At 39.6% G+C, this 21414-nt stretch overlaps 1 protein-coding gene across 3 annotated transcripts in view; it reads left to right on the top strand.

Moving 5' to 3' along the window:
* The window catches only part of LOC139753454 (uncharacterized), a 56988-nt gene that overhangs the window by 14258 nt on the left and 21316 nt on the right, over positions 1-21414 (top strand). For all 3 annotated transcript variants that reach the window (XM_071669982.1, XM_071669983.1, XM_071669984.1), the window contains 6 exons: positions 2690-2883; positions 9120-9232; positions 11259-11496; positions 14938-15110; positions 16864-16999; positions 20329-20476. In XM_071669982.1, the coding sequence (XP_071526083.1) occupies positions 2690-2883; positions 9120-9232; positions 11259-11496; positions 14938-15110; positions 16864-16999; positions 20329-20476 (1002 nt within the window). The remainder of the gene's footprint in view (positions 1-2689; positions 2884-9119; positions 9233-11258; positions 11497-14937; positions 15111-16863; positions 17000-20328; positions 20477-21414) is intronic.

Genomic DNA, 21414 nt, shown 5'->3' on the forward strand with positions numbered 1-21414 from the left:
CGCCATTTCCTGCATTAGTGAGGTAGCGTTAAGAACAGAGGACTGAGCCTTTTAGGGAATATCCTCACTTGGCCCCTTCTCTGTTCCTTCTTTTGGAAAATTAAAAACGAGAGGGGAGGATTTCCAGCCCCCTGCTTCCTTCCCTTTTAGTTGCCTTCTATGACATGCATGGAATAAGTGGGAAGTATTCTTTCTCTCCTATCCCAAGAGATAAGAATAATTTTTTAGTTTAATATTAAATGGTGAGGATTTGAATTTTTAGGCAAATAACACCCAGACTTTCAACAGAAAATAGAAGACTGGTGATTGTAGATTCTGCTTCTGTCATATAGGTTCTCAGTGATTCACCATCTAGTTGAATTCCAGTTACTTAACAGTGAAAAGAGAATATTACTCACCACTCATGTGGCTTATGTGCAGAATATTCATCTTGAAGACCATCTAATTATACTTATTTCTTAACAGTTCGCCTCAAACTTTATCATTGTCCAGTTCCTCCATTGCATTACAAATTTCATTCTTTGCTTCTGCTATTGTACCCTGATCAGGTTTGAGTTGATGGACAAATCTGCGTTGTAGCACTTACTAACAGTGGGCAATTAAAAAGGAGTGCATCTCAACAGAATTTGCACTATTTAGATAAATCGCTGTTGATACCAGTTAGTGAATCATTGCGCCTCACCTCTTTAATTCTCTCGGACCTTTTGCTTGCCATGGACTGATATAATTAACTGCACACTAAGTAAAGGTAGAGGGAGGTTCTGTGTGTTCCATGAGAAAATGTATATTGTTCTAAAGCTGATTGTTATGCAAAGTATTCCATGTTGAAAGGGTAGATGGAAAAATTTTCTCAGTAGTGTGATCCTACTTATTAAATGAATTTCAAAAGCTCAGTTTATTCCTTGACTTGCAACAGGGGTTCCTGGAACATAACCCTGCAAATTATGGGATGGTTGTAAACATATGGTGTGTGTTAATGCAGATCACATTAATGTGCCTCTAAGTGGTCCCTGTTTGATGTTGACATGCAACCTTGCCAAACATTATTACCCATAGTGAAAGGAGGTAAAGAATACTTCCTTTCTATCTCCTACACTTGTGACTGAGGTGACTGAGAGGGATGGGAGCAGGGGGCTGGAAATCCCCTCCTGTGAATTAATGCTCTCTATACTGCCCAGGTGACTGAGGGGTGGGAGCAGGGGTTTAGATATCCCCCCCTTCCCCCATAATATTACTGTGCAAAAAAAGAAAAGCATAGAAGTTGGAGATAGGAGAGAATTTTTCCTTCAAGGCTCAGTCACCTGTTTCTGACAGTACCTCACCAAGGCGGGGATTTGCAAACAAGTACAAAAGAAAGATGCAAAAGACTTTAAGCTGTAGTGATGTTGAGATGGGGAGTATGGTGTGTGGATGAACCTATACATATACAACTCTGGATTCATGCAATTGAGTCTATGTAGGATATAGGCAAACATGATTACTTGCTCTGGCAGGATATTTGCAATCCAAGCTTATGAATATACATTTTTGTGACATTAATTCCTCAGTGTCTAATTGTTTTGGTTAGATAGAATAGAAACAATGAGTAGATAAATAAGTATTCGAAGAAATGGGTATTGTGATATTGGACTACTAACCCCAAATTTCATGCTCAGTTTATGGAGAATTCCTCCATATTTAATGCACTGATTATGGAGAACCTCATATTTGATGCACTAGCTGGGTAAACTTTTATTATATTTTGTTTGATCGCATTACTTATACAAACCTTATAGCCACTAAAACCTTGTTGCTATCATTCTTCTGTCGCAGCTTTACTGCCCTCATGTATCAAAGATTTCCAAGAAACTATGCTTTTACATACAGTTTGAGATAATTATTGATTAGATCAGTTTTGCCACAAGGGTATATTTCGGTTTTTGTATTTCATTATGAAATTGTATAAATTAGTAACTGCCTGTGACATTTTCATTCTTTGGCAGTAACTGGTAATATTCAACCCATAGGCAGTATTTTTATTGGACTTCAAACACTGTGGTGAACCACATTCTTAATGGCTATGATCAGAATACTTGTATACTTATGTAATGGGAGAGCTGAATTTTATATGGTATGACTAGCTTATCTTTGATGAATAGATACCGTCAGGAAAATATGATGGTGTGCTTGCAGATGGTATAGACTAGCAGTATGTATTTTGTGACAACCTCTACAGCACATTTAGATGCCAGTAGACTGAGACTGTTAAAGTTTATCCAATGAATTTGAATAATACCATTTCTTCATGCTGTACTTCTATATCTGACACCAGTTCCAATTGGAACTCCCTCAAAGGGGTGGCCATAGCAAGTCTCCATAACTGGAGAACTCCAGTGCTACTTCTTAGCCTTTAGTGCCTCACCCTTAACAGGCTACTGGCAGGGGGCAACTCTAGTGCAGTGTTTACATAGGCTCCTACTTATTGTTCATAATGACTACTTCTATGTTCCTACCTACTACTTCTATCTACTGCTCCTACCATTTTACCAAAAGGCAGGGCTAGTGTATAGTGCTCACCACAGGAAAATCTAGAGTTACAAAGAATGAGCTGTGTGAGTTAAGTATTGTCAGTTGTTACATATGACACAGAGAGATTGTATGTTTGTGGACAGAATGTGCTGTACTTAATACAAAAAAAATTGTCTTGCAGATTCACAATGAATATGGTTGAAGGAAGATGGCGAAATATGGTGACCCTTTATAAAACAATGGTAGACCACAATGTTTTACCAAATGTAGAACCACGGTCTGTAGCATACAAAAAAGATTTGGAGGAGCTGGTGAAGTATGTGCCTCAACGTCGACATAATTATGAGAAGAAGAAAGGACGGTCAGTAATAATGGGTAAGAGGCTTTGTGATGTGTGTCTCTTTGTATTATCATTACTTTTTTATGTTAGGTAAATCCTATGTATTATGGTACATGCTATCTGTTTTATATCATTAATTACATTTGCATCAGGTAGATCAAGTGTAAAAGTATGTAGGTTGTAGAGTATACAGGCCTATAACATGGTGGGTATTTATCTTGTCAGCCAGCACAGGACAAGGATGCCTAGTTGTCTTGTTTCTGTTTATCTTTTTATCGTTCATTCACTTATTCTCTTATCCTTTCATTATATTTGTATCTGTCTATTCGTCTGAAACCATTTGTATTTTCTACTTTTGTGGACAGTGCAGAAATAGGAAAAGGGTTTATTATTATTTTTTTTCATACATATTCGCCATTTCTCACATTAGTGAGGTAGCATTAAGAACAGAGGATTGAGTTGTAGAGGGAATAGCCTCAGTTGGGCCCCATCTCTGTTCCCCCTTTTGGAAAATTAGAAAATGGGAGGGAGGATTTCCTGCCACCCACTCCCTCCCCTTTTAGTTGCCCTCTGCAACACACAGGGAATATGTAGGAAGTATTCTTTCTCCCCTATCCCCAGGGATATATGATAATAATATTATTATTATTATTATTATTATTTTTTTTTTTTTTTCGCTGTCTCCCGCGTTTGCGAGGTAGCGCAAGGAAACAGACGAAAGAAATGGCCCAACCCACCCCCATACACATGTATATACATACGTCCACACACGCAAATATACATACCTACACAGCTTTCCATGGTTTACCCCAGACGCTTCACATGCCTTGATTCAATCCACTGACAGCACGTCAACCCTGGTATACCACATCGCTCCAATTCACTCTATTCCTTGCCCTCCTTTCACCCTCCTGCATGTTCAGGCCCCGATCACACAAAATCTTTTTCACTCCATCTTTCCACCTCCAATTTGGTCTCCCTCTTCTCCTCGTTCCCTCCACCTCCGACACATATATCCTCTTGGTCAATCTTTCTTCACTCATTCTCTCCATGTGACCAAACCATTTCAAAACACCCTCTTCTGCTCTCTCAACCACGCTCTTTTTATTTCCACACATCTCTCTTGCCCTTACGTTACTTACTCGATCAAACCACCTCACACCACACATTGTCCTCAAACATCTCATTTCCAGCACATCCATCCTCCTGCGCACAATTATCCCTGGGAATAGGGGTGAAAGAATACTTCCCACGCATTCCTCGCGTGTCATAGAAGGCGACTAGAGGGGACGGGAGCGGGGGGCCAGAAATCCTCCCCTCCTTGTATTTTTTTTAACTTTCTAAAATGGGAAACAGAAGGAGTCACCCGGGGAGTGCTCATCCTTCTCGAAGGCTCAGACTGGGGTGTCTAAATGTGTGTGGATGTAACCAAGATGTGAAAAAAGGAGAGATAGGCAGTATGTTTGAGGAAAGGAACCTGGATGTTTTGGCTCTGAGTGAAACGAAGCTCAAGGGTAAAGGGGAAGAGTGGTTTGGGAATGTCTTGGGAGTAAAGTCAGGGGTTAGTGAGAGGACAAGAGCAAGGGAAGGAGTAGCAGTACTCCTGAAACAGGAGTTGTGGGAGTATGTGATAGAATGTAAGAAAGTAAATTCTCGATTAATATGGGTAAAACTGAAAGTTGATGGAGAGAGATGGGTGATTATTGGTGCATATGCACCTGGGCATGAGAAGAAAGATCATGAGAGGCAAGTGTTTTGGGAGCAGCTGAATGAGTGTGTTAGTGGTTTTGATGCACATGACTGGGTTATAGTGATGGGTGATTTGAATGCAAAGGTGAGTAATGTGGCAGTTGAGGGAATAATTGGTATACATGGGGTGTTCAGTGTTGTAAATGGAAATGGTGAAGAGCTTGTAGATTTATGTGCTGAAAAAGGACTGGTGATTGGGAATACCTGGTTTAAAAAGCGAGATATACTTAAGTATACTTATGTAAGTAGGAGAGATGGCCAGAGAGCGTTATTGGATTACGTGTTAATTGACAGGCGCATGAAAGAGAGACTTTTGGATGTTCATGTGCTGAGAGGTGCAACTGGAGGGATGTCTGATTGTTATCTTCTGGAGGCTAAAGTGAAGATTTGTATGGGTTTTCAGAAAAGAAGAGTGAATGTTGGGGTGAAGAGGGTGGTGAGAGTAAGTGAGCTTGGGAAGGAGACTTGTGTGAGGAAGTACCAGGAGAGACTGAGTACAGAATGGAAAAAGGTGAGAACAATGGAAGTAAGGGGAGTGGGGGAGGAATGGGATGTATTTAGGGAATCAGTGATGGATTGCGCAAAAGATGCTTGTGGCATGAGAAGAGTGGGAGGTGAGTTGATTAGAAAGGGTAGTGAGTGGTGGGATGAAGAAGTAAGATTATTAGTGAAAGAGAATAGAGAGGCATTTGGACGATTTTTGCAGGGAAAAAATGCAATTGAGTGGGAGATGTATAAAAGAAAGGGACAGGAGGTCAAGAGAAAGGTGCAAGAGTTGAAAAAGAGGGCAAATAAGAGTTGGGGTGAGAGAGTATCATTAAATTTTAGGGAGAATAAAAAGATGTTCTGGAAGGAGGTAAATAAAGTGGGTAAGACAAGGGAGCAAATGGGAACTTCAGTGAAGGGCGCAAATGGAGAGGTGATAACATGTAGTGATGATGTGAGAAGGAGATGGAGTGAGTATTTTGAAGGTTTGTTGAATGTGTTTGATGATAGAGTGGCAGATATAGGGTGTTTTGGTCGAGGTGGTGTGCAAAGTGAGAGGGTTAGGGAAAATGATTTGGTAAACAGAGAAGAGGTAGTAAAAGCTTTGCGGAAGATGAAAGCCGGCAAGGCAGCAGGTTTGGATGGTATTGCAGTGGAATTTATTAAAAAAGGGGGTGTCTGTATTATTGACTGGTTGGTAAGGTTATTTAATGTATGTATGACTCATGGTGAGGTGCCTGAGGATTGGCGGAATGCGTGCATAGTGCCATTGTACAAAGGCAAAGGGGATAAGAGTGAGTGCTGAAATTTCAGAGGTATAAGTTTGTTGAGTATTCCTGGTAAATTATATGGGAGGGTATTGATTGAGAGGGTGAAGGCATGTACAGAGCATCAGATTGGGGAAGAGCAGTGTGGTTTCAGAAGTGGTAGAGGATGTGTGGATCAGGTGTTTGCTTTGAAGAATGTATGTGAGAAATACTTAGAAAAGCAAATGGATTTGTATGTAGCATTTATGGATCTGGACAAGGCATATGATAGAGTTGATAGAGATGCTCTGTGGAAGGTATTAAGAATATATGGTGTGGGAGGCAAGTTGTTAGAAGCAGTGAAAAGTTTTTATCGAGGATGTAAGGCATGTGTACGTTTAGGAAGAGAGGAAAGTGATTGGTTCTCAGTGAATGTAGGTTTGCGGCAGGGGTGTGTGATGTCTCCATGGTTGTTTAATTTGTTTATGGATGGGGTTGTTAGGGAGGTGAATGCAAGAGTTTTGGAAAGAGGGGCAAGTATGAAGTCTGTTGTGGATGAGAGAGCTTGGGAAGTGAGTCAGTTGTTGTTCGCTGATGATACAGCGCTGGTGGCTGATTCATGTGAGAAACTGCAGAAGCTGGTGACTGAGTTTGGTAAAGTGTGTGGAAGAAGAAAGTTAAGAGTAAATGTGAATAAGAGCAAGGTTATTAGGTACAGTAGGGTTGAGGGTCAAGTCAATTGGGAGGTAAGTTTGAATGGAGAAAAACTGGAGGAAGTAAAGTGTTTTAGATATCTGGGAGTGGATCTGGCAGCGGATGGAACCATGGAAGCGGAAGTGGATCATAGGGTGGGGGAGGGGGCGAAAATCCTGGGAGCCTTGAAGAATGTGTGGAAGTCGAGAACATTATCTCGGAAAGCAAAAATGGGTATGTTTGAAGGAATAGTGGTTCCAACAATGTTGTATGGTTGCGAGGCGTGGACTATGGATAGAGTTGTGCGCAGGAGGATGGATGTGCTGGAAATGAGATGTTTGAGGACAATGTGTGGTGTAAGGTGGTTTGATCGAGTAAGTAACGTAAGGGTAAGAGAGATGTGTGGAAATAAAAAGAGCGTGGTTGAGAGAGCAGAAGAGGGTGTTTTGAAATGGTTTGGGCACATGGAGAGAATGAGTGAGGAAAGATTGACCAAGAGGATATATGTGTCGGAGGTGAAGGGAACGAGGAGAAGTGGGAGACCAAATTGGAGGTGGAAAGATGGAGTGAAAAAGATTTTGTGTGATCGGGGCCTGAACATGCAGGAGGGTGAAAGGAGGGCAAGGAATAGAGTGAATTGGATCGATGTGGTATACCGGGGTTGACGTGCTGTCAGTGGATTGAATCAGGGCATGTGAAGCGTCTGGGGTAAACCATGGAAAGCTGTGTAGGTATGTATATTTGCGTGTGTGGACGTGTATGTATATACATGTGTATGGGGGTGGGTTGGGCCATTTCTTTCGTCTGTTTCTTTGCGCTACCTCGCAAACGCGGGAGACAGCGACAAAGCAAAAAAAAAAAAAATTATTTTCATTAATTATTATTATTATTATTATTATACTTTGTCGCTGTCTCCCGCGTTTGTTATTATTTAATATTGTTATTACAGTGTCTGCAAAAAGCCTTTTCTCCCCCATGTATTTTCTGAGGCAATATATGGCTAAGTTTTATTGTGGGTACAAGCATATGATGCTGTCAGGGTTAAATCATTGTAGATGTGATTGCTGAGACTTGTGTATCTAATACTGTATGACGTGAGCATCCTCAGCCTGCCTCAGTGTGCCACAGGTTATCTTTAAGGAAGGATGTTCTTTCTTTACTTCTCTTGGCTGCCTCTTCATTTTGATAATTTCTCTTCTGGGTGCTGTATTTCTTCTACTTGTACCTCAAGATGGATGGCTCTTATATTTCTAAGGAGGAGAAAGCCCAAATTCTTGCCTGAAATAAGAAAAAGTGGGCACACATGAGATTTCTAGGCACATCAGGACTTGACTGTGGAGGGTGGGCTTTGGTTTAGGTGCATTGTGCTTGACTGTTTGGGAGAGGATGTATTTAGGTGGGCCGTTGTTCTTTTTTGATGCAGCCTATCTTAGGTGGGAGGCGGATGGATATAAAAGAAAGAATATAAGGTATATTTTTTGGCATTTGTATATGAACAGCAATTAACAATTGTTTTATAAGAAAGAAGACTGTATTTGAATGTTATGAACAGATTCAGTAGATGTGGAACTGGAATAGGACGAGAGAAAATAAAAGGTACTCTGACTAGGATAGGTTATGTTGCATTATCATTTTTGAGTTAAGGAAAACATTATTTGAGCCTGTTCATTGATTAAAGATAGAAAGATGGCTGAAACAGGGAAATGGGACTTTTTTATGGTATCACTTCAGAAAGATGGCTGAAACAGGGAAATCATACTTTTGTATGGTATCACTTCCATGAATAGCTTAGGCTGATTGAGATGTTTGTATGAAAAATATCGTAATCAGCTTCTTAGATGATTTTGATGTTTATGTGAAAAATAATCTAATCAGCTTTCTGGTTGATTTTAAATAGAGATTTAAGTATAAAGAAACAAAATATGTAATAATGCCTCTATGAAAGGATATAGGGTTTTGAAGTTATAGTAGTCCCAACAGTGTTGTCTGCTTGTGAATTTCAAATTTTAAAAGAAAGAGTTGGATAAGTTGGAAATAAACTGCATGAGGATATGCATTGTGAGGAGGGTTGATTATGGAAGGAATGACTGGGTCACAGAGAAATTTGGTAGTAAGTGCAGTCTTATTGACAGTGCTGATCAAGGTGTTCTGAAATGGTATGGGCACATGGAGAGGACAAGTAAAGACAGACTGAATAAAGATATAAGTTTCAGAAGTGAAAGGAGCAAGAAGGAGGAAAACCTAGAAGGATGGATGGTATAAAGGAGGTACAGGGGTATTGGGGGCCTGAACATTTTAGGAGGATGAGGTATGTTGTGGATAGAATGAATTTGATTTGTAGTCTTTTGGAGTGATGTGCTGCCAGTGGGCTGAACCAAAGCTTAGGAAGGTTTCAGGGTAGACCATGGAATAATCTGTTTGACATGGCTATGGGTGTTACCTGATTTTAGTATATTATTCTTGACACCTAGGAAACGGACCATAGAAAATGAAGCCATTCTTCGTATGTTCCTTATGCCACCTCACTAAGATGGGAAATTCAGTTAGGTATTGGAAGAAGATATTCTTTGTTACATATTGCATGTTTCCGTTTTCAGAGCGTTTTCCAACCAGCGGTTCAAGAACACTTCTCCAAGCATATAAAGACTGTATTGGTCGTTTTATGGATCCTGCTGTTGATAATAGTGTTCTTTGGGATGAAATAACACAGGTAATATATTATTTTTCATTTATAGAGCTAAGTGTTTATAATAAGTGAAGGGAATACGATTATGTTCATTTCAGGATAGATGTATAAATGATAATTGATTAGGGTATCTAGTTTTCTCAAAACTGTCTTAGTTTTTCAGATATCTAGATATGACAGCAAAGAACTGGCTGCTAAATCTGATGGTAGATTAGCTGTTTGGTAGCACAGAGTAGATTACAGTAAACCCTTGATATAACGGACTAATGGGGAGGGTGTCCGTTGATGCTGAAAGTCCAATAAAGTGAATGTAACCTATGGGTCATTCTTTAATACAATATACAGTTCACATGCCTGCTTTTGACTCCTCTATCACTTGATTCCATTTTGAATTGTAAGGACTGCAAAGTTATTATCTAGATAAAGTCACAATTCTCTGTATACAGCCTGACAGCACGATAGCTTGAGGCAGACTGAGACTGAAACAAAGTGAGTATACCCCATGCTACCAAAAACAAGTGCGATATGAAATGTGCATGGTGTAGCGTTTGAGATTTTTAATCTTTTCTTATATTTTGAATTATTGTTAATTAATGCACTATTATTTGCCTGTTCTGTTAAATCCGAAATCCGTTATGTCGGGGTCCATTAAATTGAGGGTTTACTGTACTGTGGAGGAATGATGTAGTTTCATGGGAGGTAGAGCGCATGTGTACAGTAACTTCATATATCTGTTATTGTAGAATTTATGTTGGCAACACCTGGAAGAAGAGAGTGACTTGTAAGTAGCATTTGGATTATGTAAAAGCAAGTAATAGGGGTGACAGAGAAATACCTTACTCAAGAAGATAGGCATATTTTTAGATGCATGTTTTTATTTATCAATTTTTTAATTATATTTGATCAATTCCCATGGAAGGTAGTGCCAGGAACAGATACAGAAAGATCACATCTGCTCCTATCCGTTCTCTAGCCGTTATGTGTACTGCACCAAAACCACAGCTACCTATTCACAACTAGGCCTTACAGACCTTTCCATGGTTTACCCTGGATGCTTCACATGCCCTGGTTCAGAAATTAGAAAATAGATGATTTAGTGGATCAGAAACGCTGCTTTTATTGTGACAGTGCCAATGTCATTGCCAAGTTCTCCCATGCTCCGTACAGAGGTCACAATTGGTCTTTGTCAAACTCCTGTAAGCAGATGCTCATTATGTTAATTTTTGCAATGTTGGTTTGTTACATAGGCTGTCTTGTGACAGAGAATGGATTAATCCCTTATCTCTTTTATGAGATTCCTTGATTTCACTGTTTACATAGGCTGCCAGTCGTGTGACTGGATTATTCCCTTTTTCTCTTTTATGAGATTCCTTGATTTCCCTGTCTGCATGTCATGCTTTTTCCTCTGGCTCTCTTATTTCTTTCCTGAAAATTGCTCTTTTTCTTCTTCCATTTTCTTTTTCCTGTTCATACTCTGTTTTTTGTGGTATCTTTCCCATCACATTATTTTTCTCAATGTGATGCTTATCTTTTAACTATTTTCCTTATTCTTTGGGGAAACCATGGAAGCTATGGGGAGGTGGAGTCTGAACACTCACTCAGTGGGGTGAAAGGTGTATGTTAGATAGAAGAGTTGAAGTAATGTAGTATGTGGGAGGTGATGTGCCATTAATTAGCTGAACCAAGACATATGAAGTGGTCAGGGCAAGCCTTGGAATAGTCTGTGGTGCTTTACTGTGGTTGATAGTCTCTGGTTTTTGTGCATTATACATCAATTAGAGACTGGTTGTGTGCAAATGAGGCTGTTGTGTATTTTGTTCCTGATGTTACTTTTGAATGAAGGAAAGGGAGTAAGGCATAAATGAAAAATATGTATGTTTTGTTTTATTTGTATTATTCTTGAATGTGAAGTTAATCAAACAAACAACATGCTAGTCCTTAGTAGATTATTTTGCTTTAGTTACAGATAATATACAGTATTGTCTTTCTACTTTTAAGACTAGTTAGATTGGAAATATACTTTCATAGGTAACCATTACTCTTTCTTCAGAAACTAGAAGATGTTGGGTTTAGCTTCACAACTTTTAAGCTGAAGGAGATTCTGAATGGCATGATTAAAGGGTTTGAGAAATGTCAATACCACAATAGTCTGCCAGGAGCTATACGCCGAGATGTTCCATACTACCGTGAACTGGCTGAGATTTATGGAGTATATGGTCGTTGGCCACACATACAAACTTCTAGAACAGTGGAAATGAGGATCAGAAGGAAATTCCGTTTAAGGCTCCGTAAGTTTTCATTCATTGTCTTTAAGAACGCTGTACTATACATAGGTATGGTAAATGTTCATGATTTATATCTTGCCTTTGAAGCTTAGAAGACAGATGTTTGACGGTCCTATCTAGTTAAGGCAGCCGAACTGTATTACAGAAACCCATATATTGTTGCAAGGAATGGGCCTTACCCAAGAAACTTTCTTTTTTCAAATCTTTCTCAAAGATTGTCACCAGCTTTTGGACTTTCTTTCTTGAGTCTGCCACCAAAGTTGTCATCTACATACATCGATTGAGTCACCTCCTGTACCCACTACTCTCAGCATACCACAGCGCTGCCTCTCACTCTAAAACTGCATTTGATAATTTTCTATTTGACCCATATATTCATAGCTTCTTTCTTTCTCTAGATCCAAAAATTCCACATACAATTCACTCTTTATCTCCTAGTATTTGTCAAACAAATTATTTAGAGCAGACACGGTCTGGACATTCTGTGCTTCTCCTGAAGCCACACCTTTCCTCTCTGGTCAGATGATTTATGCATGCCACCTCCCATTCAGTCACTACTCTCATTTTACACCTTTTTAGGTATACTCAATGGACTTTTAATGCAGTAATTCAAGTATTCCATTTTGTTTTCCTTGCCATTATATAGTTGGATTATAAATGGTTTCTACCACTCCTTAGATGCCTCACTTTTGGCCATACAAATGCTGGATGGCCTGACTAAGTAGTCAACAGTATATAACTTGATATATCATGGATTTGTATGTAGCATTTATGGATCTGGAGAAGGCATATGATAGAGTTGATAGAGATGCTCTGTGGAAGGTATTAAGAATATATGGTGTGGGAGGTAAGTTGTTAGAAGCAGTGAAAAGTTTTTATCGAGGATGTAAGGCATGTGTACGTGTAGGAAGAGAGGAAAGTGATTGGTTCTCAGTGAATGTAGGTTTGCGGCAGGGGTGTGTGATGTCTCCATGGTTGTTTAATTTGTTTATGGATGGGGTTGTTAGGGAGGTGAATGCAAGAGTTTTGGAAAGAGGGGCAAGTATGAAGTCTGTTGTGGATGAGAGAGCTTGGGAAGTGAGTCAGTTGTTGTTCGCTGATGATACAGCGCTGGTGGCTGATTCATGTGAGAAACTGCAGAAAAAGCTGGTGACTGAGTTTGGTAAAGTGTGTGAAAGAAGAAAGTTAAGAGTAAATGTGAATAAGAGCAAGGTTATTAGGTACAGTAGGGTTGAGGGTCAAGTCAATTGGGAGGTGAGTTTAAATGGAGAAAAACTGGAGGAAGTGAAGTGTTTTAGATATCTGGGAGTGGATCTGGCAGCGGATGGAACCATGGAAGCGGAAGTGGATCATAGGGTGGGGGAGGGGGCGAAAATTCTGGGAGCCTTGAAGAATGTGTGGAAGTCGAGAACATTATCTCGGAAAGCAAAAATGGGTATGTTTGAAGGAATAGTGGTTCCAACAATGTTGTATGGTTGCGAGGCGTGGGCTATGGATAGAGTTGTGCGCAGGAGGATGGATGTGCTGGAAATGAGATGTTTGAGGACAATGTGTGGTGTGAGGTGGTTTGATCGAGTAAGTAACGTAAGGGTAAGAGAGATGTGTGGAAATAAAAAGAGCGTGGTTGAGAGAGCAGAAGAGGGGGTTTTGAAATGGTTCGGGCACATGGAGAGAATGAGTGAGGAAAGATTGACCAAGAGGATATATGTGTCGGAGGTGGAGGGAACGAGGAGGAGGGAGACCAAATTGGAGGTGGAAAGATGGAGTGAAAAAGATTTTGTGTGATCGGGGCCTGAACATGCAGGAGGGTGAAAGGAGGGCAAGGAATAGAGTGAATTGGAGCGATGTGGCATACCGGGGTTGACGTGCTGTCAGTGGATTGAATCAAGGCATGTGAAGCGTCTGGGGTAAACCATGGAAAGCTGTGTAGGTATGTATATTTGCATGTGTGGACGTGTGTATATACATGTGTATGGGGGTGGGTTGGGCCATTTCTTTCGTCTGTTTCCTTGCGCTACCTCGCAAACGCGGGAGACAGCGACAAAGCAAAAAAAAAAAAAAAAAAAAAATCTTTCATTCATTGGCAAAAGCCATAGTCACAAATGAAAGAGAAAAGGGGAATGTATGGATAGTACCTGTATGGAAGGACTGCAGATGATTAGGAAGACAAGAGAAAGTGGCAGAGGGTTTAGGGAAAGGTATGAGAGATGAGAGGGTCATGGGGTAACATTGATGAACCTCAGAGAAAATCAGAAAATGTTAGGAAAGAGGTGGCTAGAGTAAGAAGAACAAGAGAAGAGAGAGAAGCAGTAGTGAGGATAGTGATTAGGTCAGTGATAACAGCCAAAGAAGGTGTGAAAAGAGAAAAATTGCATATTTCAAAGGACCATCAAATTAGATGACTGACTGGTTAATATGATGTGTATGGGGCATGGTGGCTTGTGGAATGAGAGTCAAAGTGAATGGTATAGTGAAATGAGGGGGGAGTGTTGCATTCAAGTCACACTGTACATTCTTCTCTTCTTTGTGCTCCTCTGGGCCTTCTTTTATGCTTCTGCAAGTATGATGACCAAACTTGAGAAGCTTGTTTTAGTTTTGTTTTTTGTATGATATGACTAGCTTGCTGTAAAATTCCTTAATCCTGAACTTGAAAGCTAATCATATATTTGCCAGCAGACCATTGGTATCCTTATTAGTTGGTCTCCTAAACTATTTGCCAAAATGTGACTCTGGTGACAGGTTTGGGACAAGATCAACTCCCAAGTCTTTCTTTCACATATATTCCTACAGCTTTTTACCTGCTTGATAATCATATTGAGGCATTTTTTTCATTACTTTCGTGTTACACTACATTTACTCGAGTTGAAATTCATCAACTATGTATGTGACAGACTTTGAAGTTTGTCAAAGCTCTCTTGTAAGGTGATACAGTCTTTCACAGTTTTTACTTCCCTCTTGATCTTTTTATTACCCGAAACTAGACTTGGGGAGTCCATACCCTTAGGCAAGTCATTAACATAGATCAAGAAGAGTAATGGTCCCAGAATAGAACCTTGAGGCACTCTGCTAATGACCTCAGCCCACTTATATAATCTGTCCATTGAAGGAGTCTCCCCCTTATTCCTGCCTGATGATTCAGCCTTCCATGCAGTTTAGTGTCAAATAATTTCTGGCAGTCTAGATTCAAGCATTCTACCCTGCCTTCACATCTTTCCAAGACAGAGCTCACTCATTTGTGCATGTATGTGTAAATTTACTTACAAATTTATGCTTGTGTGTCCAGGGATATTTTAAACAATGTCATAAAAGGTAATTTTTTATGTCTTTGTCTTTTGTGAACTTTTGTTCATTCTGGTCCATACAAGAAGGTTGATCAATTGATATAATGTGTACCAGAAATATACAAGTGACTTTAGTAAGTACATTATTTTAAGAACTTTACAGAGGTGAGTCAACAGCTGTGGTCATCAGAAGAGTCGAGAGCACTGTTACATGTCTATCCAGATGTTTTGGAGTCCCATGTCAACCAGAACTTAAGCCACCAAGTTAGTGACCTGTGGCTTCAGGTAGCCAAGGCTTATGCTGCTACAGGATATCCAAAGCGTGATGTTCCTGAGGTTAGTAAATAGAGGGCAGTGCTAATTTAGAAACAGATACAAGAGATGTGAAAAGTGTACTATTCCTGCTAATTGATAAGTGGGATTTGTAAAAAATATGAAGATTAGTAAGAACAAAAGCAAAAGATGTGTAAACATTGAATTGAGTAAGCTTTCTCATTGATACCACTTGAGTTATGTAGCACTTCTTTATACTCTGCTGTTGGGTGTCTTTCTTCTGTATGTATTATTTTGGTTTCAGTCTTGAAAGCAGGTTGCTTTTATGCTTCTGCCATTAACTAGACCTAGCAAAACTTGGCAGGCTACAGTATTATACTTTTATTGTGGGACTAATTATATCATCTCAATAGGTGGGCTGTTGTGATGCAAAACTCTTAAACTCTGTCCTGTCTTCCTAATATCTACACAAACTACACACAAAAATGCTCAGTAGCCAAATTAAACTGGAAAATATCCACGTTTTGTGGTTGGGATTGCTTTAACTTTCTTGTGGCTCTTTTTATCTCAAATTTTGGGTGTAGTTTTTTATAGTCACACGTGCATTAATACATTTTTTGATCTGAACTATTTTTTGGGGGGTTTGGGACTGCATTAACACATTTTGTGGTCTGTATGGACTCAAAGGTTTGTGTGTTTTCTATTGGGACTTCATAAAGTGTTTCTATTCTGCATTTACACATTTGTAGGTGCAATTTAGGTAACCTTGTTAACATGAATTTTTTCTATAAATCGTTAATGTGATACTCATCTGTACAACTGCCTAGGTATCAGGAGGGATGATTATGTCACAGTGAATCAGCACAACTTTGTCACATTCCTCCATTGGCCCTGATTACTATCTTCTCACTTTGTTTCATTTATGTGTGGGTTGCTGGCGTTCAGTTCTTAGAATCACTCTGTCTCATACATAGCAACTGACAACAGGTAACTCACACAGCCTCCAACTTTCCCCTTGACTTTTCTGATTATATGAATTGAAAATTATATGAATTGGAGGTGGAAAGATGGAGTGAAAAAGATTTTGTGTGATCGGGGCCTGAGCATGCAGGAGGGTGAAAGGAGGGCAAGGAATAGAGTGAATTGGAGCGATGTGGTATACCGGGGTTGACGTGCTGTCAGTGGATTGAATCAAGGCATGTGAAGCGTCTGGGATAAACCATGGAAAGCTGTGTAGGTATGTATATTTGCGTGTGTGGACGTATGTATATACATGTGTATGGGGGGGGGGTTGGGCCATTTCTTTCGTCTGTTTCCTTGCGCTACCTCGCAAACGTGGGAGACAGCGACAAAGTATAATAAAAAAAAAAAATATAAAAAAAAAATGAATTGAAAAATTCTCCTGGTGCAGCTCATTATTAGATATGGTCATTTACTGACCAAGATGATAAGGAGTAGATAAGTAGTCCAAAGCATCAGAGCAACTTCCAAATCCTACCTTATAATAAGTGGGAGTGTTTACTCATATGATAAATGAAATGTATTGTGAATTAATATATTTGTTGCCATCTGTCTGTCATTATATATTGATTATTCCTAATTCCAGGGATGAAAACTGCTACCAAAATCCTTTATATGGATCCTCAACCCAGGCACAGTGTTTTAAAGTGAAATGTGGACTACTACAATTTAAAAGTGCTCTTTACATGTTCATTTTGCACACCAGGGTGTTTTTCAGGTGAGATCATCTCCATTCATGCCAGTTTCATTCTTAATTAATGTTTATGTTAATGGTTAATGGTTGACATTTCCACAGATTGCAATTCACATGGGTTTGTTGCGTCAAGGATATGTTCAGGGAAATGTCTTTCCATTTATGGAGGAAATGCGAAGAGTCAAGGAAACTGAAGAAGCTGTCTGCTATAGTCCTGATGTTTCCAAGTTTACTGGAGGTTAGTATAATGTGAAATATCGTAATAAGAGGATGGAAGCTGTGTCCTTATCAGGAATCCTCTTGATGTTAATGGTATATAGCTGTATCTTGTACATTAAAGATAACTTGTTCTGATCATAGAGTTATGACTTCACATTATTTTCTTTTATTTTGCAAACCTATTTGTAATATACCTTTGTATATAGATTACTTTTCTGTTTATTATTAACTCATTAAGATACATTACAAGGACAGTGAAGAAAGGAAATCATGATGAATGTAATGAGATGCTGTCATCCGATATAGAGGAAATCATGGTGAATGTAATGAGATGCTGTCATCCGATATAGAAGGAACTTGAGAGATATGGCCTAGGGGCACAAAACAAGATTGTATCATGTTATTGTTGATTAGAAATAGAAGCATTTGCTATCTTTCTGCTAGTGTTTAGGCATATACACTAAATGATAGACTTTGGTGATTTAGCTCTATCAGTCAGTTTCATCAGCCAAAAAAGGCCATAGAATGTAAATTTGGGAGGGCCTCCTCATGTTATTTTAGGATGGGACAACATATTGATAGTATGTCGCATGTTACTTGAATGGTGCTATGATGAATGGTAATGTTAGCGGAAGACTTCATAAGACAAGTCATTGCTGGGCCTGTCTGTTTTGCACTCCCTTTGTGTGTGATTACCCATTTGTATTGTACAGGGAGGGAGTTTTACCCTTATGGGGCCCCATCTCTTGAAATTTCTCTCCTGTCAATGTTTCTAAAATTTATGTATGCTCTTTGCATTAACCATGTCAGTCATTCTGTTCCATTCATCCACCACTCATATTATAGATACTTTTTTCTATCTTTTTGAAAAAACGTTTTGCTTAATTTCATGTTATGTCATCTGGCTCTATCCTTATTCTCATGCAGAGATGTTCATTGTTTACATCATCGGTCTGTTTTAAAAGATTATTTTTTGAACAGGTCACTCGTCACTATCATCTTTTCCAGGGTGGGGGAGAATTAAAGCCTTGAGGCTTCTCCATAACTCAGCTTCTTTAATTCTGCTACCATATTTGTTGCCCTCCTTTGCCCTCTAAGGTTTTTGCATTTCTGTAAGTGCAGAAACAAACTTGAAAAGCATGTTCTAGTTATGGCCTTGTTTAGGATATTAACAGCTTGTTGAATATTTCCTCATCTGGAAACTTATTCTTTATATTCATTGTACTTAATTGCTGTCTCCTGCATCAGTGAGGTAGTGCAAGGAAACAGACGAAAGAATGGAACAACCCACCCACATACATATGTATATTCATAAACGCCCACACACACACATATATATACATTTCATCATATACATACTTATACATACACAGACATATACATATATACACATGTACATATTTATGCATGCACTGAAACCACAGCTCCCTTTCCACATCCAGGCCCCACATAACTTTCCATGGTTTACCCCAGACGCTTCACATGCCCTGGTTCAATCCGTTGACAGCACGTTAAACCCGGTATACCACATTGTTCCAGTTCACTCTATTCCCTGCACGCCCTACACCCTCCTGTATGTTTAGGCCCGAATTGCTCAAAATCCTTTTTACTCCATCCTTCCACCTCCACTTTGGTCTCCCGCTTCTCCTTGTTCCCTCTACCTTTGACACATATATCCACTTTGTCAATCTTTCCTCACTCATTCTCTCCATGTGACCAAACCATTTCAAAACTCCCTCTTCTGCTCTCTCAACCACACTCTTTTTATTACCACACATCTCTCCTACTCTTTCATTGTTTACTCGATCAAACCACCTCACACCACATAGTGTTCTCAAACATTTCATTTCCAATATATCCAGCCTCCTCCGCACAACCCTATCTATAGCCCATGCCTCGTAACGACATAACATTGTTGGAGCCACTACTCTTTCAAACATACACATTTTTGCCTTCCAAGGTAACGTTCTTGCCTTCCACACATTCTTCAATGCTCCCAGAATCTTCGCCCCCCTCCCCCACCCTGTGACTCACTTCCGCTTCCATGGTTCCATCTGGTGCTAAATCCACTCCCAGATATCTAAAACTTCACTTCTTCCAGTTTTTCTCCATTCAAACTTACCTCCCAATTTACTTGTCCCTCAACCCTACTTAACCTGATAGCCTAACTTTCTTATCTGGAAACTTAAGAGTCATTGTGCTGTTTGCTAGCAGATATTTAGTCGTAACTTCTCTCCTAGGGTGGGACTCTGGCAACAGTTTAGGGCCAGTGTATACTCCAAAGTCTGTCTCAAACACACACTCCTGCAGGATATTTATATCAAGTGCTTTTTTTGTTGTGACTTGTCCTCATTACTTTACATTTGCCTGGGTTAGACTTTGTCATCCATGTGTCAGTAATTTTGGAGCCTGTCAAACTCTTCTTGTAAGTTGATGCAATCATCTGTAATATTCTTTTCCTGCATGACCTTTGCATTGTCTGCATACATATTAAGGTTGGAGCCCTTACCCTATGGAAAGTCATTCATAAAGAGGAAAGTGAGTAATGGTCCCAGAATAGAACCTTGCTGTATCCTGCTGGTAACCTCAAACAATTTTGAGACGGCTTATTTCTGAGTGAAGGGATTAGTATGATTGGTCTTCTTTGAATTCTCTTCTGTTTTTGATCGGTTTGGTGACCAGGACTGAATAGCATGATCCAAGTGAGGTCTAACCAGAGCACTGTAGAGAGTATGATATCCTTTATGTTTTAGTTTCTATTTCAAGCTATGAAACCATATATCCTGTTGGCTTTTTTATATGTAGCTAGGCATTGTTTGTTGTATTTATGGCCATTGCTGATAATCACTTCAAGGCCCTTTTCTTTATTATTTATTGTAGTAATTTACCAAGCATTTTGTGCTCATGATTTATATGTTTGGCACCAAAGTACATAACTTTTTACATTGGTCTACTTTGAAATTCATCTGCTATATCTCTGTCCACTCTACCAGTATGTCTCAATCAGTCTTCTTTGAGTTAGCTCTATTTCTTAAATTCATTTTGTTGGCAAAATTGAAAATGCTGCTGGTGAGTTCCCTTTCTAGGTCATTGATGTTAATGATGACAAGTAAGGGTCCCAGGAATGAACCTTGTGGAAATCTGCCAGACACGTACAGCCGGTCGAATGCTTCCCCAATACCTCTCTGTTACCATTTAGAGCCAGTCTTCTATCCACACACAGATTCAGTGTCCTATCTGGTCATGATAGTTTTACTTTGGCTTGCAGTTGTGGAACAAAATTTTTGAGTCACTACATTTCCCTGTTTTTCAGTGTAAAGTTTTCTTTTTTGTTTGTCCAAATTGCAGATGTAGAGATAATCTACTGGAGTCATGAGGCAGTCAACCATCTATTGGATCTCTATATTAAATACCAAGCATCTGCATCATCATCTCATGCATGCAAAGATGAAGTGTTTACCAAGATCACTGAGAAAATGCAAGAGTTTGGATATGGGTAAGTGTTTTTTTCATATATATATATATTTTTTTTTTTCATACCATTCACCATTTCCCGCATTAGCATAGTAGCGTCGAGAACAGAGGACTGAGCCTTTGAGGGAATATCCTCTCTTGCCCCCTTCTCTGTTCCTTCTTTTGGGAAATTAAAAACGAGAGGGGAAGATTTCCAGCCCCCCCGCTCCCTCCCCTTTTAGTTGCCTTCTGACACACAGGGAATACATGGGAAATATTCTTTCTCCCCTATCACTAGGGATAACTATGTGTGTATATACATACACTTCCACACACGCACATGTACATACCTATACATCTCAACGTATACATATATATACCCACGCTAATGTAGGCAATGGCGAATAGTATGAAAAAAACAAAATATATATTTATCATTTTATTTATTTTGCTTTGTCGCTGTCTCCCGCGTTTGCGAGGTACGGCAAGGAAACTGACGAAAGAAATGGCCCAACCCACCCCCATACACATGTATATACATACACGTCCACACGCATATATACATACCTATACATGTCAATGTACCCATATATATACACACACAGACATATACATATATACACATGTACTTAATTCATACTGTCTGCCTTTATTTATTCCCATCGCCACCTCGCCACACATGGAATAACATCCCCCTCCCCCCTCATGTGTGCGAGGTAGCGCTAGGAAAAGACAACAAAGGCCCCATTCGTTCACACTCAGTCTCTAGCTGTCATGTAATAATGCCCGAAACCACAGCTCCCTTTCCACATCCAGGCCCCACAGAACTTTTCATGGTTTACCCCAGATGCTTCACATGCCCTGATTCAATCCATTGATAGCATGTCGACCCCAGTATACCACATTGATCCAATTCACTCTATTCCTTGCCCGCCTTTCACCCTCCTGCATGTTCAGGCCCCAATCACTCAAAATCTTTTT

This window comes from Panulirus ornatus, chromosome 14 (genome assembly GCF_036320965.1).
Source record: "Panulirus ornatus isolate Po-2019 chromosome 14, ASM3632096v1, whole genome shotgun sequence".
Lineage (NCBI taxonomy): Eukaryota > Metazoa > Arthropoda > Malacostraca > Decapoda > Palinuridae > Panulirus > Panulirus ornatus.